Here is a 22,501-nt window from a genome sequence, read left to right on the forward strand (position 1 = left end):
CGATTCAATGTCGTGCGACCTCAACCATAACCGACAAAGTCAAGGGACCTCCATACCATGTGTGATCGTCAACGCCCCTGAGAAAAGGACCAGCTAATTGGATCATATAATAGCAGCTAGATATTTGTTAACCGTGGTGCATTTGCGTTCTCCGTATTCTGTAACATTGGCGCATGCTGATCTAACCTCCTTCATCCACTTCCCTTGTCAACTGTCAACTGAAATGCCAATATCAACATCCACTAATGCAAATAATAATGAAACGGCTTTGGACCACCTCATACCACTGTCCAGAATCCCCAATGCCACAATTTAGTCCATTGAGCTAGAGAGGTTATCATCCAATGCCCCTCATTTCGCGGAATCCCAGGGGGCCATTATATCAGGGTTCCTGCCTCCCTCGAGCAACTTTTAGAACCACTTCCCCTTGAGTGAAGAGAAAGATGCCTTCCAACGAGTCATTCTCAGTTCCCAACGGTGACGCTCATGTTCATAATGACTGGGCCATCCACCCGTCTCGATTTGCCTTTACTCCCCAAAGGATGAGGGTTGTCTGCATCGGCGCGGGCTTTTCAGGGCTGATCCTAGCACATAAGCTTAAACATGAGAGACCTATGGAGTTTGTAGATCTGACAATCTATGAGAAGAACACGGACGTTGGAGGTACCTGGTTTGAGAACGTCTATCAGGGGGTTGGGTGGTAAGTACGGTGCGTCTAGGTTGGCATTGGACAACTGCTGATGTTGATAGTGACATTCCATCCCGTATGTGACATTCCTTTTGTAATGCTTGCCGTGTCTTACAAGAACAGATAGCTACATCTTCCCCTTTGAGCCGAATCCCTCCTGGTCCAAATTCTATGTCAATGGACCGGAGATTCAGCAGTACATCTTAAACACAACGAAGAAGTATGGGTTAAGGGAGATGATCATTTTCAATACCAAGCTTGTCCACGCCAGTTGGAGTGAGAAAGACGGGAAGTGGAAACTCAGGCTGGAGCAGAATGGTTCCATTATCAACGATGAAGCTGATGTTGTGCTGGATGCCAGCGGTATCCTAAAGTACGTCAATCACACCAATTTCAGTTTCGAACTGATACCTGAGTTGCCACAGTCAATGGAAATGGCCCGATATTGAAGGTCTACACTCCTTTGGAGGCAAGCTTGTGCATACTGCTCGATGGTGAGGGCACGTTTCTCCTTGACCCATCATGTAGCTAAAGGGGTTAGGGACCCGGACTACGACTGGACGGATAAGAAAATCGCTGTCATCGGAAACGGCTCTTCTGCCCTCCAGGTTGTTCCAGCTTTGCAACCCAAGGCTGCGAGAATAGTCAACTACATCCGTCACGCGACTTGGGTGTCCACGAATCTTTGCGGCAATCTTACCAAAGATGGCATGGGAACTAACTTTGAATTCACAGAGGAGGAAAAGCAGCGGTTCACGGATGATCCGGAAGAATTTCTCAGATATCGCAAAACGCTTGAAGAATCCTAGGTCTTTTTCACTCTTTCACCCTTAGGATTCTGCTCATAGCGGGATCAACAGAGTCAACACTGTATTCCGACTGATGCTCTCCGACTCTGAGGACAACAAATTCCTCCTCAATCTGGTGGATGGCGCCATGCGGGCCCGACTGTCAAAAAGCTCAGAACTTGCTGAAAAGCTCATCCCAAAATACGAGATTGGTTGCCGCCGTCTAAGTCCGGGCGACGGCTACCTTGAAGCCTTACAAGCCGACAATGCCGATATATGCTTCAGCGGTATCCAACGCATCACTGGGACCGGGATAGAGACGGAGGCTGGCGTCGAAGAATTCGACCTCATCGTCTGCGCTACAGGCTTCAACACCACCTTCATTCCCGCCTGGGAGCTCGTAGGCCGCGAGGGCCGGCGGTTGAGCGAAGAATGGAAAGAGAAGCCGGAAGCATACTTTTCCGTCTGCGCGGCTGGATACCCCAATTACTTTATGTTTGCGGGACCGAACTGCCCTATCGGGCACGGTTCAGTGCCGCAGATGCTGTCTTGGACAGCAGATTATATGCTGGACTGGGTTGCGAAGATGGCCACGGAGGACATCAAGTACGTTTTCAGTATAGCAGACTCATTGAACCAGCTATTGACTGTATGCAGATCGGTTGCAGTGAGGGACTCAGTAGTCCGCGACTATAATACCTTTGCCCAGGAGAACCTTAAGCGTGCGGTCTGGTCGAAGGGCTGCCATGCCTGGTACAGCAAGAAGAACAAGGGAGATAGCAACACTGTCACAGCGATGTACCCAGGGAGTGTCTTGCATTTTAAGGGTAAATTCCTGCCATGGGTTCAAGTGTAGAAATACTGCTAACTGACCAAAGCTTTCATGCGCAATATCCGCGGCGAACACTTTGATATTAGATATAACACGACTAACCCGTTCCGCTACCTGGGCAATGGAGAGCTGGCTTTCGAACGGGCCGAGGGTGCGGATCTCGCGTTTTATCTCAAGTAGATAGAGGTACATGTCCAGTAGTCCTTATGTCACTGGATAGAAACTCTCCTGGTATATAGACAAAAGGTGTATTGACTGGGAGAATAGAGAAGAGGAAATGCAGCCAGCGTACAGCCTACTGGTCAAATAACCACTCTGATAAATGAGCTTCATTGATGGGAAGTCATTGTTTCCTGCCTCCCAATGAGCAATCTCTTGATCAATATGAAGGCCACAATCTATACTGGAAGCAGAACAATGAGCTCTTTGAGGTAATGGTTCCCAAAGTCCTGCTGCCTAAGGCATAGATGAACCATGTGACCAGCTTCTTCTTCTTCTTCTCTCACTTCCTTCCCAAACATCTCCTTTTTTTCTTCCTCTTCCTCTTCCTCAAGCAAAGCTCCTTTCACCTCTACAATGCCCTGAGTTACAGACCGAGGTAGCAGTGTGATGCGGGCTGTTCACCCATGATGTAATGCCTTGACGATGGATGCCATCATCAGAGAGAGGAGAGAGATATGTACGCTCCTCATGCTGGAGATCAAGCATTGGCCTCTCCACAACATGTCCTCGAGTCCATGAGGCACTCCAGACCATCTCCAGATCCCCAGAGACGCCTGATGATTATGGAAAGCCTGTGTTATTCGGCTCCGGAATGTAGTTCCGCCCCTATCATTTTCTCCTATCTTTACTATCTCGGGGTGGCCGAGCCTTAGCTTCGACTGTCCATGTCTCCCCTAGCCCCGGGGCATAATTGCGCCCTGTCCTCATATCAGGTCGTGGAGGCAATGCGGAGAGATGATGGCTAGTTGGTCGCAAGGCAGCCCCCGGATGTTACCTCCACATGAGGGAGCCTGGGGGGGGGCCCTGGTAAAGCTTATACGTGTCTATGGCTACATGACGTCAAACCAATCGGAGGAAGTAAGTGATAATTACGTCCAGGCTGGCCCGTACAGGGAGGTGTTTCTGACGGGAAAAGTCTCAAGCATTTAATGAACGTTGGTTCCCCTCTCGGGTGGACGACCAAGACTCATCATGAGCACCGTTCAGACCCTCCTACTGAACCCTATTCACTTATCTGAAAGCCAAATCCATCATGTCTCATTCCCATCCCGACTTTGACATTGCCGCGGAGCTTGGCCTGTCGGATAGGGAGAAGCAGGAGACCCCTGATGGTGGCATAGACCATTCCCCCTCATCTCAGTCCAGAGCCTGCCAAGGAGAAGGAAGACAAAAGGAAGAGACGGATGGTGCCGACGGGGTGGCTGATGGTAAGGTAGAACTGAAGGAGTACGATTGTTATGATAAGCTGGGGTATTCCTATCCTTGGTGGAAGAAATGGGGCATCTTGACCGTGATCGTCATGGTTCAAATATCAATGAACTTCAATGCCAGTTTCTACGCTAGTGGAATCAGCCTTATTGCTAAACACTTTAGGATCTCAAAGCAAGCTGCGAGAGTGGGCCAAATGGACTTTCTCATTGCCTACGGGTTTGGTAGCGAATTCTGGGCCCCATTCAGTGAAGAGTATGGACGATGGCCTATCATGCAGCTCAGTCTGCTACTGGTCAATATATGGCAGCTGCCCTGTGCGCTGGCTCCCAACTTTGGATCTATCGTGGTTGCTCGTATCCTAGGAGGTCTATCCTCCGCCGGTGGCTCTGTGACGCTGGGAATGGTGGCCGATATGTGGGAGGCCGAAGAACAGCAGTACGCTGTGGCGTATATTGTCTTTGCGTCTGTTGCGGGATCGGTTGTTGCTCCCATTGTGGGAGGCTTTGTGGCGACCTTCCTCAGCTGGCGTTGGAACTTCTGGCTTCAGTTAATTCTGGGAGGCTTCGTTCAAGTCGTGCACTTCTGGGTGCCCGAGACTCGATGCTCGATCCTGGTAACTCGTGAAGCCAAGAAGCGTCGGAAACGGGGAGAGATGGTTTATAGCGGGGATGAGCTCAAGGGCAAACGGCTTAATCTGAAGCACTTCGCGAAGATCTGGGCGCGCCCCTTTATCATGTTCATCCGTGAGCCGATTGTCCTGTGGCTCTCTCTCCTCAGTGGTTTCAGTGACGCGTTGATCTTCACTTTTCTGCAGTCCTACGAGCCAGTCTATAAGCAGTGGGGCTTCAGCACCATTACAATCGGTCTAGCCTTCATTCCGTGAGTATTTTCCCCAGCTTGGCTTTGAATCAAAAGCGCTTACTCTATCCAAGGATCATGGTTGGATATCTTCTGGCGTACTTCTCCTTCCTACCCTGGATCCATCGCCACTGCCGAGTCAGGGAACGAGATCCAGATGCTCTCCAGCCTGAAGCCCGCTTATACTGGCTGCTATGGGGTAGCTCTCTCACTTCCGTGCCTCAAGCCGCAAGACTAACCAGGGGGATGATAGTCGCTCCGCTCCTGAGCATTGGTCTCTTTGGTTTCGCCTGGACCAGCTTGGGCCCGCCCCATGTCCACTGGATAGCGCCGATGATCTTCTCATCGTGTATCGCAATAGCCAATGTAAGAGAACCCTGTCACTTTTGTCGATCTCATCTAATGCACTTAAGTATTCCATTTACATGGCGACAATCGACTACATGATCGCCTCTTACGGTCCGTACTCTGCTTCGGCAACCGGGGGCAATGCTCTGGCCCGAGACTTCCTGGCCGGTATTGCAGCTATGTACTCGGTCCCAAGTAACCAGGCCCTTTGAACCCTTTCACATTCCGATACTGATCTCATCACAGTGTATAAACACATGGGCCACACCAACACCCTTGAATGGCCATCCACGCTTCTCGGCTTCCTCTCCATCATCTTCATCGCCCCCATTTATATCTTCTACTGGAATGGGCCTAAGATCCGGGAACGGTCCAAGTTTGCTCAGATCCTCGCGGCGGACCGAAAGAAGGCTGGCCGCCGCGTCTCGCAGTGCGGATCTGGCAGCTCGGGCCCAGAGGAGTTTTACTTCGATCCCTAGGGGCAAATTGTTCACAGTTCATTCTCCATTCTGGGAACAAGCATCCATTTTGCGAGACGACGCGCCGTCCTATCATATGGACATTGTTGTCTCTTCCAAAGGTGGAGTGACCGGGATAGCACGCAACGTAATTGGGTTCGGGTGCATGCAATGCAATGCTGATTTCTTTCCATTCTGTTCCGTTAGCATCCGTTCCATTTCCATCGCATACTACTACTCTTATAGCTTGATAGTCAGAGCGAAATGCCAGTGAATTCAATTATACTTGTTACGTATATTGTCATTTCACCCTGAACATGACCAATGCTCCATGCCATGCTCTGGTAGATATGACTAGCCACTTGACGCCGTCAGCAGTCAATCACCACCAACATGCGGGATTCAACTCCGACGGCCAAGCGGGGACTAGGTGGTGTCGTTTATGATGAACTACGGTAACCAGTCGCCTATGCATCATTCCGATGTCAATCTCGGCGTGCGCTATCTTCAGAATCCCTGTACTCCGTAAACAAGGTAAACGTAGTATCGATGATGTATATTAGTTCAGACATTCCATATCCCCAAGCCTTGTATAAATTGTACACCAAGATGAATAAATCAGAAGCTTGAACGAAGATCAAAAGTGGAATGTGACGGGTGAAGATTACAGGGACGGGTCTTGCACTGGACTCTTTTTTTTTTGCAGTGCGGACTTTGTCCCGGATGTAGGATGGTAGGGGTAGGGGGTGTGATAGTGAGGGGATGCGGAATTGGCCTGCAGGGAAAGTGCTCAGTGGAGTTTCTTGAGCTTAGAGCGGTAAACCGTATCGTGTAGATACGGGATCTGGGGAGCGTAATGTGGAGGATCTGGGTTCAACGTGGCAGAAGAGGAGCAAGAAGGAGGAAGCGAAGTTGAGCCCAGACTGCATCCTGCATCCATCGTCTGTGTGTGTGTGTACGGCTTATCGCGAGTGTAGGCGAACGGGCCCTGACGTCATGACAGGTCTGGGCGCGAGATAACGCCCGAAATCAGCCGAATTGTGGGAACATTTCGCTGGGGAGGATTCTGCCCTGTAAAAGTGATGTTATCAGGGTATCCTGATTTTTTGACAGTCGCTAACTAGCAGTCATTCGAAGATTATTGTTCCCAGACGGTCTGCAGCTTCTGGATCTGGTAGCCCGTCGCCCAACCCAGATCCGCTTCCACACCGCGTAAGAGATCGGTGATGATTTGGCGCTCTTCGGGGTTCTCGAAACACTGGCCCACGGCAAAGAGCAAGGGAGTCATATAGATCCGGACACCGCCTTGCGGCCGGCCGAGCGCGATGCCGCAAATCTCCTTGCAGCGGTAGTCGACTTCCTTGGTTAGCTCGCGGTATCCCTGTAGCCGGTCAAAAGCCGTGCTGGGGGCGCTGATCACGTCCGGTGGGCGATTGAGGAGGAGCGCAAGTCGACCGAAATGGTATTGCTGCATCGCCGCGGCGCACGAAGTCATGCCGTAGAAGATCTCGGGGAATGGCATCTGGCTGATCTCGGGGAGCTTGGAGATGTCCTTGGGACGATCGAGGCGCAGGCAGGGGCGAAAGGTCTCGGGCATCTTCTCGACCCATGTCTGGAACTCGAAGCAGAGCCTCAGCCAAGTCGTGGTGGTCGGCTGCGATCGCGGAGAAGCGACGGTGGGGGATGGTGCAGCGGACGGTGGCTGTCCCACCCACTGTTCCACCTGGGATCGTTTCGTATCCGCGAGAAAGTTGAGAACCTTGTTGAGGAGCCATATGAGACTATTTGCAGCTAGATCTTCCCGTTGGAGCATCATGGGATTACGAGATGATACCCCGCTTTCCAGTTGGAGGTTGCCCTGCTCGTCGATCGGGAGACCAGCGGCGCGCCATAATGTGAGATTGTCCTGGTCAAAGTATGTTGAGGTTCGAGGAAAGTATGCTCCGAGATAGTCAAAGCGAGCGAGCATGAAAAAGGATGCCGCCGCCCCATGGGAAAACTGAGGAACCTCGGCATAGTTGCTGCATATTTGGAGCAAGGCATCAAACGCCGTTTTGGCGCCTTGGAGATGTCTTTTGACTGTTAGCGGAGAGCAATGAGGAAGATACGAGAATTGTGACATACGATTGCCACTTATCTCCTGCTTCGTCGAGGAGCTTGTAGGTGGTGAGGATGGTTGACGCGGCTAGTAAATCTTCCACTTTTCTCCAGAAGGTACCTACCACCGGCTGCTCTGTCGGTGGCCCGAATCCGGTTTGCTTTAGTTGTTGAGTCAACCAACGACTGACGTTTTCAATGGGGGATTCTAGTATAGCGGTGGTGGAAACCGTTGCGAACGGATCGGCAATCATGGTGTTGATGTGGGAAGAAGCCATGTAATAGTAGTTTGCGGCCTTCAAGAACCAGTCCACTTGAGAAGCATTCGGATAGACTTCCATGGTCGGTGGACTGGTAAACAGGGCCCCGCCAGTTGGAGAGATCGCTCCCTTGACTCGACCCAGGTGCTTGGCCGCCAAGGCGGCAATTGCATATTTCAGACAAGGGTCGTCAATGGCGCGCACGGGGACGTATGCTGAAAAGAACTTTCCCGCATCCGAGATGTCCAGCCTGGGATGCAGTGAGCACACGAGGTTTCTTTTGACGAGAGGCAAGACTCACCAAGGTCCGAGCGTCGTTGAAAAGTGCCTCGTGAGGAAGGCGATCTCATGCTCGGTGCCCGTCATCAGCTCCGAGAAAATATCCTGAAACTCCTCTTGCTCGCTACGTTGTGAGGGACTGGTCGAAGAAGCCAATGTCGCATTGGAGGGCTTCTTCTTCAGCTGGGTTGCAATATGATTAGGAATGGCAAAACCTCCCGCGGGAGCATTGCTAGGCGATAATGAGCTCGGTGCGTTGCTTCGACTCGACGCACTGTGTTGGTCAGAGCCTGCGATCTCAGCAGAGACTGGCTGTACGCCAAACCGATTCATCATATCGGCCATGCCGTCTAATTGCACCGGCGTATCTCTCATAGTCGGGGCCAGCTCCGTGGGCGTGGAGCGAACCGCTAGCTGGCTCACGTCAGGTGAACCCCAAGCCATGCTCATGGACGAGCCAGAATCTACACGGGTCATCAGACCAGGGTCAACCGGGACCGGTGTAACATTGCCTTCTGAGCTCTTGGCATGGTCGCTAGCCACCTGGTTTTACATTAGCATCATGAATATAGAGAGAGAGGGAGAGAGGGAGAGATCAAACGAGACTGACAGTTTCTTTGGGTTTGGAGGCATGCGGTTTAGGATGAGTTTCGCTATATGGAGCATACCGACGCCGGACCGAGGCGCCTTGATCTATAAACTTGCGAGTCTGGACATATCCTGGGCACTCCACGCCAGCATTGGTGCAGCGCTGGCAGCTCGGGCGCGTTTCATCACACTGCGTTCCGTTAACAATAATAATAATAATAATAAATCCGGGTACCGGGCGATCAGTAGGCAAGGCTGACCTTGAGATGTCGCTTTTTACATCGCTCGCACGCCTTGTTGGATGGAACCCCAGGCATCTTGTCTGTCTGTCCTACCTGCTCTGATGCGGAGAGATGTTCAGATCAGAACTGTGGAAAGATGATCTCTGGATGCTGAACCTGGACGAGATTGAGGCCGTCATTTCATCTCAATGGACGCGGAGTAGGGGGGCTTGGGAGGATTCATACAAGGCAGGATCAAGGAGGGGAGGACGCAGAAAAAGGGTGTATCTAGTTTAGTTTAGTTCTTATAACTATTACTTCACATCAGCCAAGAAGAAGATTCGACAAGAAAGAAGAAGTTGCTTCATGTCGTCAGTGACTCGACGGCGTTCGGTCGGCGGAAGTTCGGGGGAAGGGGAGGCTTACCGCCCGGCAGAAATGGATCTATAACTCCCCAAGGGATCTCTCCTCTTCAGCAGGTTTCAAGTCCCCCCCCCCCCCCCCCCGTCACCCTCTGGGATTATATCCATATGTGACAGTTCACAGTTTGAGTATCCACGAGGATAAGCTGAGATCCCCTGGAGATGCTGAGAAGGCCGCTCGACGCTCCGGACCTGGTCCAGCACCACGCAGATCAGGATCACTTGCGTCCTGAGAGCACATCCCCAGACCATGGGGCCCTGCTGCGGCTGCTAGGCCATGCGGCTCCGATGAATTACGTTCAGCCAGACTCTCACTCGTTCTCGGACGTTGAGAAGTCAAGTATCTACACCGAATGGATCAGTAAGTTGATTTCCAGAGACTTTTCCAGACCACAAGGTTTGCCTTGCCAACCCAGCCGCTGACTACTTGCAAAGGAGCAGGCAAGCCGCACAATCTGGTGTGCTCGGAGTGTCGGCATCCAGATGATCTCCTGCTCTGTGAGACATGCTGCCGCTCTTATCATGCGAGATGTCTACCGGGAGCGACGGCAGCCACGGCGTCCCTGGTTAGCTTCCACTGCCCATCGTGCAAGGAGAAGCAATGGGACCAGACCCCGCCCCCGGTCAACCCGCTGGTGGTCTCTCCCAGTGCCTCTCGCAGCAGCACTCCCAGCGGCAGCGCAATGAGCATGTCGCCTCGCACCGCGATCGCGAACCGCAGGGCGCCCGTGGCACTCGGCTCTGGTCGGTCAGCCCTGCAGAGTCCGTCCCTGCCATCCTCGCCAGACGCTGGTGGCCAGCCACATCCCGGCGTCCCGAATGGATCTGCCTCGCCGTCGTCGGACATGGTATTCCGCGCGCGGCAGTTTCTGATCCAGCAGGGCCATTTCCCCGCGTCGCAGGACTTTCGGCCGGATCTGTTATTGAAGCTGGGCTCGATGATGGTCGAGCTGGACGCCCAGCAGCGTCTGCTGCAGGAGCTACGAGAGCTGCGCGAGGAAAATGCCGCCTTGCGGAGTGACCTGCTGAACACGAAGAAGCTCTTCGGTACTCGTATGCCGGTCTTTGAGCCGATTCTCAATCCTCCTGTTGCGAGTGTCTCGCCCGCGATTCAGCCCCCCGCCGATACGACTGGCAAATCATGGGACAGGATCGTGATGGATTTACTCTGAAGGACTGAGATGGATAAACCTCGCAACTTGTGGAATACACGACCAGCCAACACTCGGACCGGACATATCGTTCGTTCAATTACTTCTCATCGCTCATACTAGGCGGCAAATCCTCCACCCGCGTCCCCCACGCACTCTCTTCCGTCCCCAACTCCAGCTCCAGCACGCCTCCCTCGGCGAAGAAATCATGCGAGATCCAATTCCGCGTCCACGGCTTGCCATTCCGTTTCGCACTCTGGATGTACACCGCCTGATAACTCGGATCGAAATTGACGTTCCGCACCGTGGCCACCTTCCCCGTTTGCGGGTTGCGGATGCTGACCTCCTTGAAGAACGGTGGACTGATCAGGTACACGTCCTGGCCGTGCACGGGCCAGAACCCCATCATGCTCCATGCGGCGAACGAGCCCATGGCGCCGCCGTCGTCGTTGCCGGGAATGCCGGGGACCGTCGCGTTGAACTGCGAGGGGATGTAGAAGTGCGTGCGCTCGGCAGAGAGCGCGGGGCGGCCCGCATAGTGGAATTGGAAGACGGGGAGGAAGGCCTGTTCATCGCCGATGTAGAGGATTCCCGAATCATGAAGATAGGACAGGCGGGAGGTGAAGGTTTCCGGGCCTCCCAGCTGGGCGATCAGGGCGGCCATGTCTTGTGGTACGTAGCTGTCAAAAACAACAAAAAGTCAATGGGAATGGTATCGATCACCAGACAACGACAAAAAAAAAAGGAAAAAACCAAGCAAACGTACAACGTGTAGAGCCAGCAGCTGCCCTCGTAGGTCTCATGCCCGTCCGGGTTGAGATAGCACGAGGTGAAGTTGTACAGCGGACTACAGAAAATAGGATCCTGGTATCCCCACGTCCCATTGGGATAGCGCGGCTGCAGAAAGCCGGTGAAGCCGGTGTCCTTGCCGTTGATCGACGAGGTCTGGTCTTCCTTGAACATGTGGCGCCAGTTGGAGGCGCGCTGCGTGTACTTCTCGTAGTCGGCCGTGTGTCCCAGCCGCTGCGCCAGTTCCGCAATGCAGAAGTCATCGTACGCATACTCGACCGTGCGCGAGATGCTGCGCGTGTGTGTCCCCGTCCCATCCGAGTCATCGTCGTCCGTCGGGATATACCCGAGATGCTTCCAGCTCTGGAGGCCGCCGCGGCCCTCGACGTCCCAGTTGGCCGGTTCCACCTCGGCGTCCTTGACCACGGCCTCGTAGGCCGTGGCCCAGTCCACGTCGCTGACGTTCTTGAGGAACGCTTCGGCGATGAGCACGTCGGCGTTGGACCCGCCCTGCGTGTATCCCTTGCACAGCGACATGCGGCAGTCCGGGAGGTATCCCTCGTGGCGGTAGATGTCCACCAGGCTGCGGATCATGCGCGACTGCGACAGCGGGTCCAGCACCGTCAGCAGCTGGTGCACCCCGCGGTACGAGTCCCAGATACAGTAGTAGCTGTCGTAGTACGGCTCGTCGCTCTCCCACCGCGGGTTCTCGCCCGTGTAGTCCTGCGGGCTGATCATGGCGCGATACACGCCGCTCCAAAACACCTTCTGCAGGTCCGGCGACACCCCCTCGGCATCGAGCTCGACCACCCCAAGCTTCTCCCTCCACGCCGCCTCGGCCGCAGCCACCGTCCCCTCGAAGTCGAAATCCGGCTGCTCTCGCTCCGCATTGGCGCACGCCCGCTCCACGCTGATGAAGCTCACGCCCACCCGCGCCAGAATGCCGCTCGCGTCCGCCGGCGCCTGGAACCGCACAAACGTGCCCGCCGACAGCGTCCCGTCCTGCGCCAGCCGCACGGACGTCTGGTTCGCGCCCGTGCCCGCGCGGTCCCGCATCCACACGCCCGCATCGCGCACCTGCGCGCCCCGGAAGTCCGCACAGAAGTGCAGCTCGTACCGCCCGAGCCCGAAACTCGGGCTGAACGTCCCGTTGCCCGTCAGCCGGCCCGTCGCCGGGTCCACCGCCGCCGTGCCCGCGGTGCGCGAGCGCGGCAGGTCTACGAGATCGACCCCGATGACGGGGGAGCGGGCGGCCCCCGCGGCGAAGCGGAACCGGTACAGCGCCGAGCGGTTCGTCACCGTCATCTCGGCGTGCACGCCGTTCGCCAGTGAGAGGCCGAAGTAGCCCGGCCGCGCGCGCGGCGAGCCCGGCACCCACGCCACGGCGCGGTCGGCCTGCTGCCAGACGCAGCGGTTGAGGTCGTCGTCGGGACAGCTGGGCTGCGCGAAGAGCGGGAAGTTGCCGAGCGACGGCGACCCGCCGGTGCCGCTGTCGTGCATGTGGCTGAAGCCCGTGACGACGGTGGTGTCCGAGGCGAACCCGGCTTGGTTCTCGCCGTCTGTGTCGGCAACCGCCTTGGCCATGCCGAAGGGGAGCGTGGCCCCGGCGAAGGAGTGGCCGCCATTCGCGGTGCCGATGAGCGGGTCGACGAAGTCCAGCACGTCGAACGTGGGTTGGCCGTGGGCCAGAGGTGCGAGGAGGGGGGTTAGCTGCAGCAGCGCTAGCGCTGTCCACGTTCTTATCATCATGGATTGGATTGGGGGGAACGGAGGTTGAATTATTCTGATTTGCTAGTGATTGCAGAATTACAGGTTGGATAAAGAGGTATCAATCATCAAGACCAGACAGAACGGCTGTTGGGTGTAGCACATTCCAAGACTCAACGTGGCTGGGCAGGAGCATTTAAAATGCCCCCTCCCCCCCATCAATGCTGAATCCATGTTGTATAACAGCGTCACAGTTGCTATAATCAAGCAAGAGATCATCGTCGCGCTAATTCCCCCGCACATCAAGCATGGAATGCAGCGTTGCGAGAGTGAGAGGGGAAGCGCTGGGCAACTGCAGCCATCCTTGTTGCGTAGGACAACGCATGAAGAGCAATAAGTTTGGAAAGAAATAATCAGGACTTTAATGAACATGGACATGGGCATGAACATGGATATAGACACAAACACATTGAAACAAATCGATTCTGGGTATCATCAATTGACCGGCGATCACGCCGGCATGATCAGCACTTCTGAAACTAGCCACTCCCCTTCCTCTACCACTCCAGCCGATCATCATGCACCAGCTGCACATCAAACCGCTCTTCCCCCTTCCACACCTTCGCGGGATCATTACACGATGCAACAACACGACGGAGATCCGACACCAAGCCCGTCGGACCGCTGGCGATCACCCGCGTCGGACCCTGCGCCGTCCGCGAGACGAAATCAGTAACCTGCGACGGCACATCCGGGTGCCGGGTCGCGTGCGACGCGGTGTACAGCACCGTGAGCTGCGCGGGTGGTTTTTCCCCCGACGAGATCTCGATCGCGAGATGCTCCTTGACAAGCGCCGTCTGCTCGCCCGAGCCGTCTTCGCGAGTCACAAACACCCGGATGAGAAAAGAGCCGGGCTGGGCCTCGGCCGCAGCGCACAGCTCGTCCATCTCGGAGCGGATCCAGTCGATGTCGGCCCGGCGTCGGACGATCCAGATGAACTCGAGCAGGCCCCGTCGCGGGGACGCGGCGTGGTCCCCGCGCACGAGGCTCAGCAGGAGAGGGAGCACGAAGGTCACGCCCGTGCCGCCGGCCACGCAGAGAATGTTGATGTCGTCTGTGCGGTCGGCGGCGATGGACTGGCCGTATGGACCGGAGAGGACGATCGGCGTGGAGGTCTGCCGCTGCGTCAGCGCCGCGAGATGCTTCGTGAGTCCGCCCTTGGCGCGGATGAGGTACGAGTGCCGCTGGCGGTGCCCCGGTGCAGGGAGGCTACTGGGCGTCATCGGGTGGGACTGCCAGATGCTCAGCTCCGGGAAACAGAGATAGAAATGCTGTCCGAGCGCCCAGGGCGCATGCGCGTGGTCGAAATCCAGCCGGACGACGTCGCCGTCCTCGGCGCTGGGGAAGCAGGTCATGTCTGCTCTGGGGATCTGCAGGCTGCGCGCCGAGCTCTGGCCCCCGGCGCTGACATGCAGGATGGCCGTTCGGAGCAGCCGCGCCGCGCGGTCCAGCAGCCAGACCACCAGCGACGCGATCATCCAGCACGAGAGCTGGGCCCAGTGGCCCCAGCACGCGCCCACGTACAGCATGGCCACGACGTAGTGCGATTTGCGGAAGAATTCGTACCCGGTCCAGCGGATGCACGTCTTCGTGCTGGCGAAGACCAGGAACGAGAGCAAGATCAGCGCGACCACGCCCCAGATCATGTACTCCTGTGCGATGAACGTGGTCCACGTCGTCGGCTGCGGCTGGTACAGCCGCCCCTCGATGATGATCCAGCCCAGCGTGTGCAGCACGGACTGCGCGTAGATGACGTACCCCAGCCAGCGGTGCAGGAAGTTGAAGTGGTGGTACGGGATGCCGGTGAGCAGGGACAGGAGGGACTCGCGCGTGGCGAGGAGCACGGCTAGTGGGGTGAGGGCGTAGGCGAGGACGCCGACGCGGTCGGCCCAGGGACCCATGCCGACGCGGGTTTGGCGGAGGTTGGGATGCCCGGACACCGGGCTGTACCAGGTTTTGTAGATGATGCCGACGAAGGAGAAGATGATGAGGTAGACGCAGAGGATGGCGAGGACGAGGAGGTTGAAGCGGGTGGTGCGGCCGAAGACCTGGGGCAGGGACTCTTGGAGCAGATAGCGGTGATACATGGCCTTGAAGAAGCGCTTGAGACGGTAGAGAGCAGTGCTCTGCCGTGGCGTCTCCGTCTCGACGTCCCGCTGGCCACTGCTGGTTCGCTGGAATGGGATGAACCGCCCAACAGCGATCAGGAAGAGGACTCCCAAGATGACCGCCCACAGAATCGCACTGTAGAGTACGGATAGATCGTGCGAGTGGTAGACGGTATCGAGATAGGCGCATTTGCCGGCATCACTGGTACAGGGGAGCTGGCGATTCAAGTAACCCCAATGCCGCTCGACTCCTGGCCCGGAGTCGGGGACGTGGGTATGGGCCCGAGGAAGCATTATGTGTGTGTACTCCTAGGAGGTTTGAAGGACTTGATGGACGATCCATGATCTGAACTGACGCTGTGTCGGACCTTTTATATCGAGGATGGAGGGGTCTGAACCGGCACCCTGAACCTGAACCAAAAAAAAACCATGTCTGGGTCACTTCTACATGGCGGGCTGCCAAGCGACAAATCTGCTCAAGGGCGTTGCCAAGAAGTATTCGTCTCCAAGTCTGGGGAGATTAATTGTGCTTTCGGAAGACGTAGACGACGTAGCAGAGGCAGAAGAGGAGGATATCGAACATTATAGGGACTGTATCCGGACTGTGTCCTGACTGTGCAGCCAGGGGACTGGGAATAGCTTCAGGTTGAACTGCGCTGATTCGGCAGCGAAACCCCATGACGAATCTGGCCGTTTCCAATCAAGATGAAACCTGCTCAAAACCAAATAATAATAGGATCATCCCCACTGTGGGTTTGTCCACAACTACCAATTATAAGCGTACACGGTGAAAAGTTACAGTTCAATTCCCTCACTTTGATCTTCCTCCTGGAACGAGCGTCAGAACTTGGACTGCAGAACTCCGAATAACAACAAGCGTCGACCGTCGTAGCAATCATCGCGCGAGTCCGGTCCATCCAGCCAGTAGTGTTTCTCGAATAGACGCAAACGCTCGCCATGGCATGCCTCGTTCTCTGTATCCCAGCACCAGGGCTGTCGCCAGCACCGCCGTCGAGCTCGTGACCAAGACAAAGTTGCGGAATGCCCGCATGTAGCGCGGCTTCAGCACCTTGTCGACATTGTTGGCAAACGCGGTTGGGTCGTTGGTCCTGGGGAATGGCTCGGACGGTACATCCTTCTGTAGAAACTGCAGACAACCGGGCGTCATTAGCACGAATCCGCCCCCGGGCCTCAGTATATCCCCAATTCCCAATAGGGAAAACTCACTTCACACAGCGGCCCCCATCCATCCTCCACGCTCCATTCCAACAGCCGCTCCTGGGGCACCAATCCCCTCACCATCGCACAGTGCTCGCGATACACCCATTTCCCATTCTTCGTCACGCCGGCGCGCACCGAGCTCGGCCACGGGCTGCGGAACAGACCCGGATACCCATGCGTGACATATAACTCCCACAGCCAGAAGAGATCCGAGCTGAAGAAGCGAAACACCCACAGGAACCAACTATCCTCGACCTCCACCAGCAGCGTCTTGACACAGCTGCGCTGCCACGCCTCCAGGTCGCGTCGCGTGTTCAGAATCACCTTCGCCTCCGGATACGCCGCCACCAGCTCCGCCGTGAAGAACGACGCCGCCGTATCCACGACCACGTCGCAGTGGCCCAGCAGCGCGTCAAAGTCCGCGCGCGTCACGTTCGACTCCCCGTCCGCCGCGCCGTTGTATTTCCGCCGCACGAGCTTCGCCCACCCCTCGATGTAGCCGCCGTGCTCCTCGAACACGATATCCCACCCGTGGTAGGGCGTGTGGCCGAGTTTGCGCAGCGCCACGCTGAGACTTTCGGTTGCGGACCGCGGTAGGCCGACGCAGAGCACCTGCATGGGTTTGGTGCGCGTGCGGACGGGCGGTTTCGCGAGACCGTAGACCGAGTCTTTGAGCAGTTCCCCGGTCGATTGCATCTTGGACGGGTGTAACTTTGTGCGGGTGGGTTGTTCTCGGGGATGGTTGGGGATGGAATTGTGGACGCGGGGATTGATGTGTGTGTGTGTGTGTGTGCTACGGTCGTGTGATATTTATGGCATTCATTCCTATCCTAGCTCTCTCATCTCGGCAACGCCGTTGAATCTGCGGTCAGCAATATGGGGGAGTTGGACAGTTGGGGTGGAATATGCAAGCAGTGTCAGCGAATACGAGGTGTGTTAGTGTGTGCGCATTCAGGGCTAACTCTGGAGAGGCTGCATCTGATCGGACCGGTCGTTGGACGCTCATTCAGCCACATTGTTGGATGAGATGCAGCAGTGGACAGATCGGGCCATTCGAGCTGTCTCTAATTATCCTAGCTACTTTCCTATGCATGTATTCTACGGAATACGGCCGACCCCGAGACATGAGTCAATGCACACGAGGCGTGGATTCACTTTCGCCGTCTGCATCCTTGATATAAGCTTAGACGCATTTAGATTACTCTCTTTGAACCTAGTCGATCATACCATAACCTCCTCGCCCTGTCGATGCGACTGAAACCCTACTTGATGATCAGAATCATTGTGGGGTTGAAGCTGCTGCGTCAAAGGTGACAGCTTCATGACCCTCATGACCCTCATGACAGCAACTGACAATGTTGAGCTGAGAACGACTTGTCTGTCTGACGCTTGGCATCAGAATCACTTCAACAAGCGACATGTTCTTCCTCTCTATTGACTCGGTGAGCATGAGAGCACGAGAGCATGTCAGAGAAACGATGAAAAAACACCCTCCCACCTCGTGTTTCTAGAGACATGGGTTCATGGTGGGCTATGGCTGCAACCTGGCAGAACCAGATGAATGGTGGCACCTGTTGCCATCTACTTCCTACTGCATGACCTCGTTAGCTTCTGTCCTTTGCCATTATTGAGTCCCGTTCTTACAGACTCAGCCAACTATCACACTCTGCTGGCTGGGGCTCAGACACGGATACGCAGGCAGTCATCCTGTCAATGCGTTCCCTCTCAGCGACGAGGACAATGCCGATGAAGATGTGAGATCACCATCCCCTTCTAGGAATATAGACCATTGTCATCTAATTGAATCCCAATGAAGGAACCCATTGATTTGAGCTCTCATCACTGCGAATCGCACGGTGAACTACCCATGACGTCAACCGCAACGATGGATTCAACCTCGTCGAGAAGCATCGTTCATTTATCTACGCTATACAAATACAATCAATCAATACTTGCATTGATATACACCATCATACTCTCAAATCAAAAATGGTCAAAGACAAATCCACCGTCATCAAGTACGTCCTCCGTCCTCCCTACCACCCCATCCCATCCCATCCATCTAACCACACAAACCACCCCCTCCCAGCGAATTCACCGACCTGGTCAACATGACCCCCAATGAACTCCGCGACTGGCTCAAGGAAGAACAATCCCAATCCGCAGGCTGGAAGCGCGATTCCGACGAAACAGTCGGCCACGAAAGGTAGACCCCTCCTTTTCCTCCTTTTCCTCTCTCTCTCCATGTCAGGTCTGGCCCCTGACCTCCACAGCGGTCGCCGCATCGTCGAAATCCTCGAACAGAACCCCTCCAAGGACCCCGGGGGATACTCGGACGATGATATCGCGCACATGCGCAAGGTCGTCTCGTACTGTAAGCGGCATCTGGCGCGCGAGGGGCATGTTAAGCGGGATACGGGGAGTAAGAGTTACAAGTCGTTGAAGAATTGGGGACATGATCCGTTGAAGGAGGAGGAGGAAGAGGAAGAGTAGGGGCTATTCCTCGGGTGAATGGGTTAATTAGAGCGCTGGTTTAGATCAAGACGTCTCGAGGTGGAGGGGGACTCCAGTATTCCATACATAGTTTCTTGCTTGTGTGAAATCCCACGGCGTGGTTCCGGAACGCTGCATTGTCTACTGGGCATACACTGGTAAACGGAATAACTATATCTGAATCATCGGATATCTGGGTAGACTCGTTCAGATATAGACTTCACCGAGTTGATGAAGTGTCCCGCTACATCGCCACCCTTGTGCATGTTATCGTCCAAACCTACAGCCTACCAGCCTACTGCTACAGAGGAAGACCTGGGACAGTGGAGATGCCAACAAGGGGTAGAAATCTGGGAGAGTGTAAAGCCAGCCTGGGAATAACCCTAAGCAGTAAGCACAAGAGAACTCGTCTTTCATTCTCAGGGTTAAAAAGGATCGTCTTCATTCTCAGGGTGAAAAGGATCAACTAGCCCTAGAAGGTGCAGTGTCGATCAGGGTGCCAGAGTATCTATCTTGCGTTTGAACAGAGTCCCCTTGCTATCCGTCGACCAGGCGAAAGGAGCGGCCCAAAATGGACATGAACCAGGACGAAGAGGCAAGTCTGCTTTCTTCCGGCCATGAACTAGCTCTGATCAACCTGCAGTCACTAATATGAGAGTGGGCCAAAGCGCCTGCGAGTTGAGCTGACGGCTAACGTCCTCCAGATCATTGTCTTCATCGCATACACCGCAGCCGGCATCCAGGTCGCTGCTATCCCCGCCATCACCAGCACATACGCTGTCGACAGCTATAAGCCTGTGGCGGGATCTCTCCTCGTGGCAATCACTGTCAACAAGAACTTGTGGGGTTATGGGTTCAGCGAGTTCATCACCGCGTGGGTGGAAAAGAGTGGTTTCGTCGCCCCCATCATGTTGAACATGGCCCTGATCACCCTCTGGTGTCTGTTCGCTATTCCGTTCTATTTCTACGGCAAGCGTTCCAGGGTGTGGACCGCCAAGTCCTCGGTCCATAAGGAGTAGACAGGTAGTTCGGGATTGTGTGATGAAGCGTCTGGCGGCATTCTGTTTCTTTTCGTTCATACGACACTGTATCTGATGTAATGATTATATTCTTGGATAGGACGGCCCCCATCGCTGGGAGCGGCATGAATTGCAAACTTGGACAAACGGTGACTCAACCCGTATGTCAAGCGTCTGATCACATTTCATCATCCTCAGGATCGTAAAGGTCGAGGTCTAGGGTGGTTTTGGGCTTGGGCGCAGGTGCAGGTGCAGGTGCAGGTACAGGTGCCGCGGTCGCTCCGCTGCTTGCCGCACCCGCATGAGCTGCAGCTTTGGCTGCTTCATTCGCATGGCGAGTCTCCTCGCCGACAGGCGCTTGTGCCGGCGCAGTTGGCTCCGCAGCCCCCAGGCCCTCCGCCTCGCGTATCAGCCGTTCCACTTCTTTGTCGGAGTCGAAGCCCGGTCGACCTTCGGCGGCAGCCAGCTGAATCTGGCCCATCACGCCCATCCGAATTCGATCCTCCATCGGGTAGGGGACCATGTAGGCCTGGCGAGTCATCTTCGCCGATTCATCCAGCCAGGATGTCGCTTCTTTGGTGACAGACGAGACCGGCTCTGCGCCTTCCTCCGTAACAGGACCGCCATTAACGCCCGTCATTGCGACATCTTGATCACCCGCTGGTAGTCGTTTGCCTCGCGCTTGCGCCTCTTGGACCGCATAAGCTGCTGCATCCGCCGCCGCTTGGTGGTTGTATTTGCTGATCCGTCGCGCAAAATCCAAGAGCAATTTGTAGTCGATCTCCTTTGTTCTGCGCAACCCGCCTGGCCTGGTTTCCATCCGGTCGGCATCGTCGATCGCGTATGCACCGTCATCGTCCACATCCGAGTCACTCATGTCATCGTCACCGCAGACTGCTCGTATTTCCTTCTCGTACTCCACGACTTCTCTCACAACGCCCTTGACCTTTTCCTCCAAACTCTCTGCCTCTGCGCGAAGTCGCAAAATCCGGTCATAGTTCTCCTGATGCTGGCGAAGTGTGTCAATGGCCGATGTGAGCGAGTCGTTCGCATCTAGCAGTGCCAGAGCTGCTGCAGGAGCTCCAGAAGCGGTAGGCGACGTAGTAAGACTTGTAATAAGAGCATTGAGTCTGTCTTCAATGGTGGATAGGGAATGTCGAAATTGGACGTTCATTGTGTTTACTGTACCGATGCTCAGTCGAAGGTCAAGGGAGGAGGAAGAGCTGGTGTATGTTGAAATGGAAGTCTAGCGGGAGGGGCTAAAACACGGATTATCGATGCGTGGTCATCGATCGAAGAAGACTTTCAGTTGCGCCTGTCTGAATGAACGATTGGAGTGAAATGGTGCTTGGATGTATGTGAAGCTCCAAGGTGACCGCGCTGGCCCAGATCAAGATAAATCACGTGTTGGAAGCTGTTCCTATCACGTGATGTATATCTAACAACCCCAGTGTGACATCATCCATCTGTCCTGCTACAAAGTCAAATAATCATTGTTGATGCTTCAGGAAAATATCATGCTGGACATATGTTTGAAATTGATTTCTGACACTGGCTGGATGTTGTTCTTTGTCTAAGAGAGACTTCTGATGCCTTAGGTATGTAAGGATTGCGAAGGTCTATTATGTATTATATTAAAGCTACCTTTGCAGAGGAACCTGATGATAAGAAGGCTCCTTATAAGAGATTATATAAATAGTTATATAACCTATAAAGATATAAATCCTGCCTATAACTACTAAACTTTAGAGTTTAGTAATAATCTCTTTAAATAAGAATATCTATATTTAAATCTATTTATAATTATTCTTCTTTTATACTAGTTTCTAATTCTTATAGATTATAGATCCTTATATTTTATTACTTAACCTTTAAAACTAGTCTATTAGGAAAATAGTATTATAAAAGAGATTAATTAGACTAAAACTATCTAGTAAATTCTCTTTTATAACTATATAAAGTTAAATAGTAAGAAAAGAGATAGCCTATAAAAAGAAAGACTCTAAGAATAAGCTAGGTTTATAAGACTTCTTTATTTTAGTAGATCTAAAGTTAATAAGGGCAACCCCTATAAAGAAGTATCTATAATAAGAATTATAGTTTTTATAAGAAATTTAGAAGCTTTATAATAACCTAGGTATAGGTCTTAGAAAGTACTTATAAAACTAGGAATAAAAGAAATTATTCTTACTATCTATAAAGAAGACTAATATCTAAATCTAATCTCTACCTAAGTCTAAGAGATACTTAACCTATAATTATATAATATACTAAGCCTTTATTATAAGTTAAGAGTCTACTATAGAAGCTAATAATTAGGATAAGAAGGAATATTATGATATCAGTAAATAAATATCATGAGTAGATCAATGATTATTAAGGTTAACCCTGGGTTACTAAGGTTGACCTAAGAAATCTCTATAATATCTATAACTTATCTTTTAGATAGATAGCTAGTAGCTAGGTATAAATAGAAGATCTTACCTTAGATAAGTAAAGAGATATTAGCCTAGCCTATTTTTTTTATCTTTAGTAATATTATCTTACTCTTAGTAATTTTATCTAATAATATATCTAAAGTTATAGATAGTAAGAAATTAAATACTCTTATTTTATTAGATCTATATTTATCTTAGTAAATACCTACTACTCTTTCCTATAAATAACTACTAAATTTAAG

At 53.5% G+C, this 22,501-nt stretch overlaps 9 protein-coding genes across 9 annotated transcripts, besides 6 other annotated features; 4 read left to right on the top strand and 5 right to left on the bottom strand.

Moving 5' to 3' along the window:
• Positions 1 to 443: 443 nt before the first annotated feature.
• Positions 444 to 2,488, top strand: ACLA_087060 (flavin-containing monooxygenase; the record flags this gene model as incomplete). The annotated part of the gene is made up of 8 exons (XM_001268428.1): positions 444 to 700; positions 751 to 764; positions 812 to 1,061; positions 1,114 to 1,182; positions 1,230 to 1,439; positions 1,549 to 2,082; positions 2,134 to 2,303; positions 2,355 to 2,488. The coding sequence occupies 8 exons, from the start codon at positions 444 to 446 to the stop codon at positions 2,486 to 2,488; spliced, it is 1,638 nt and encodes a 545-aa protein (XP_001268429.1).
• A 1,075-nt stretch (positions 2,489 to 3,563) lies between these two features.
• ACLA_087070 (putative MFS multidrug transporter) lies at positions 3,564 to 5,427 on the top strand (the record flags this gene model as incomplete). The annotated part of the gene is made up of 5 exons (XM_001268429.1): positions 3,564 to 4,621; positions 4,675 to 4,799; positions 4,854 to 4,966; positions 5,014 to 5,143; positions 5,195 to 5,427. The coding sequence occupies 5 exons, from the start codon at positions 3,564 to 3,566 to the stop codon at positions 5,425 to 5,427; spliced, it is 1,659 nt and encodes a 552-aa protein (XP_001268430.1).
• A 1,117-nt stretch (positions 5,428 to 6,544) lies between these two features.
• ACLA_087080 (putative C6 finger domain protein) lies at positions 6,545 to 8,947 on the bottom strand (the record flags this gene model as incomplete). The annotated part of the gene is made up of 5 exons (XM_001268430.1): positions 6,545 to 7,478; positions 7,531 to 8,013; positions 8,065 to 8,585; positions 8,653 to 8,820; positions 8,891 to 8,947. 5 exons carry the CDS (start codon positions 8,945 to 8,947, stop codon positions 6,545 to 6,547), a joined length of 2,163 nt encoding a protein of 720 aa, XP_001268431.1.
• Positions 8,613 to 8,637: a microsatellite.
• Positions 8,832 to 8,855: a microsatellite.
• Positions 8,948 to 9,435: 488 nt separating the features above from the next.
• ACLA_087090 (PHD finger protein) lies at positions 9,436 to 10,445 on the top strand (the record flags this gene model as incomplete). Its single annotated transcript, XM_001268431.1, has 2 exons — positions 9,436 to 9,634; positions 9,715 to 10,445. 2 exons carry the CDS (start codon positions 9,436 to 9,438, stop codon positions 10,443 to 10,445), a joined length of 930 nt encoding a protein of 309 aa, XP_001268432.1.
• A 79-nt stretch (positions 10,446 to 10,524) lies between these two features.
• On the bottom strand, positions 10,525 to 12,962 carry ACLA_087100 (glycoside hydrolase family 92 protein; the record flags this gene model as incomplete). The annotated part of the gene is made up of 2 exons (XM_001268432.1): positions 10,525 to 11,104; positions 11,191 to 12,962. 2 exons carry the CDS (start codon positions 12,960 to 12,962, stop codon positions 10,525 to 10,527), a joined length of 2,352 nt encoding a protein of 783 aa, XP_001268433.1.
• A 515-nt stretch (positions 12,963 to 13,477) lies between these two features.
• Positions 13,478 to 15,382, bottom strand: ACLA_087110 (ferric reductase family protein; the record flags this gene model as incomplete). Its single annotated transcript, XM_001268433.1, has 1 exon — positions 13,478 to 15,382. One exon carries the CDS (start codon positions 15,380 to 15,382, stop codon positions 13,478 to 13,480), a length of 1,905 nt encoding a protein of 634 aa, XP_001268434.1.
• A 601-nt stretch (positions 15,383 to 15,983) lies between these two features.
• On the bottom strand, positions 15,984 to 17,005 carry ACLA_087120 (sulfotransferase family protein; the record flags this gene model as incomplete). The annotated part of the gene is made up of 2 exons (XM_001268434.1): positions 15,984 to 16,235; positions 16,316 to 17,005. The coding sequence occupies 2 exons, from the start codon at positions 17,003 to 17,005 to the stop codon at positions 15,984 to 15,986; spliced, it is 942 nt and encodes a 313-aa protein (XP_001268435.1).
• Positions 17,006 to 17,082: 77 nt separating this feature from the next.
• Positions 17,083 to 17,102: a microsatellite.
• Positions 17,103 to 17,628: 526 nt separating this feature from the next.
• Positions 17,629 to 17,652: a microsatellite.
• Positions 17,653 to 18,298: 646 nt separating this feature from the next.
• On the top strand, positions 18,299 to 18,802 carry ACLA_087130 (DUF3140 domain-containing protein; the record flags this gene model as incomplete). The annotated part of the gene is made up of 3 exons (XM_001268435.1): positions 18,299 to 18,327; positions 18,399 to 18,515; positions 18,583 to 18,802. 3 exons carry the CDS (start codon positions 18,299 to 18,301, stop codon positions 18,800 to 18,802), a joined length of 366 nt encoding a protein of 121 aa, XP_001268436.1.
• A 406-nt stretch (positions 18,803 to 19,208) lies between these two features.
• Positions 19,209 to 19,265: a microsatellite.
• Positions 19,266 to 19,999: 734 nt separating this feature from the next.
• ACLA_087140 (uncharacterized protein) lies at positions 20,000 to 20,995 on the bottom strand (the record flags this gene model as incomplete). Its single annotated transcript, XM_001268436.1, has 1 exon — positions 20,000 to 20,995. The coding sequence occupies one exon, from the start codon at positions 20,993 to 20,995 to the stop codon at positions 20,000 to 20,002; it is 996 nt and encodes a 331-aa protein (XP_001268437.1).
• Positions 20,061 to 20,091: a microsatellite.
• Positions 20,996 to 22,501: the final 1,506 nt, after the last annotated feature.

Source organism: Aspergillus clavatus, genomic scaffold (assembly GCF_000002715.2).
Source record: "Aspergillus clavatus NRRL 1 1099423829806 genomic scaffold, whole genome shotgun sequence".
Taxonomy (NCBI): Eukaryota; Fungi; Ascomycota; class Eurotiomycetes; order Eurotiales; family Aspergillaceae; genus Aspergillus; species Aspergillus clavatus.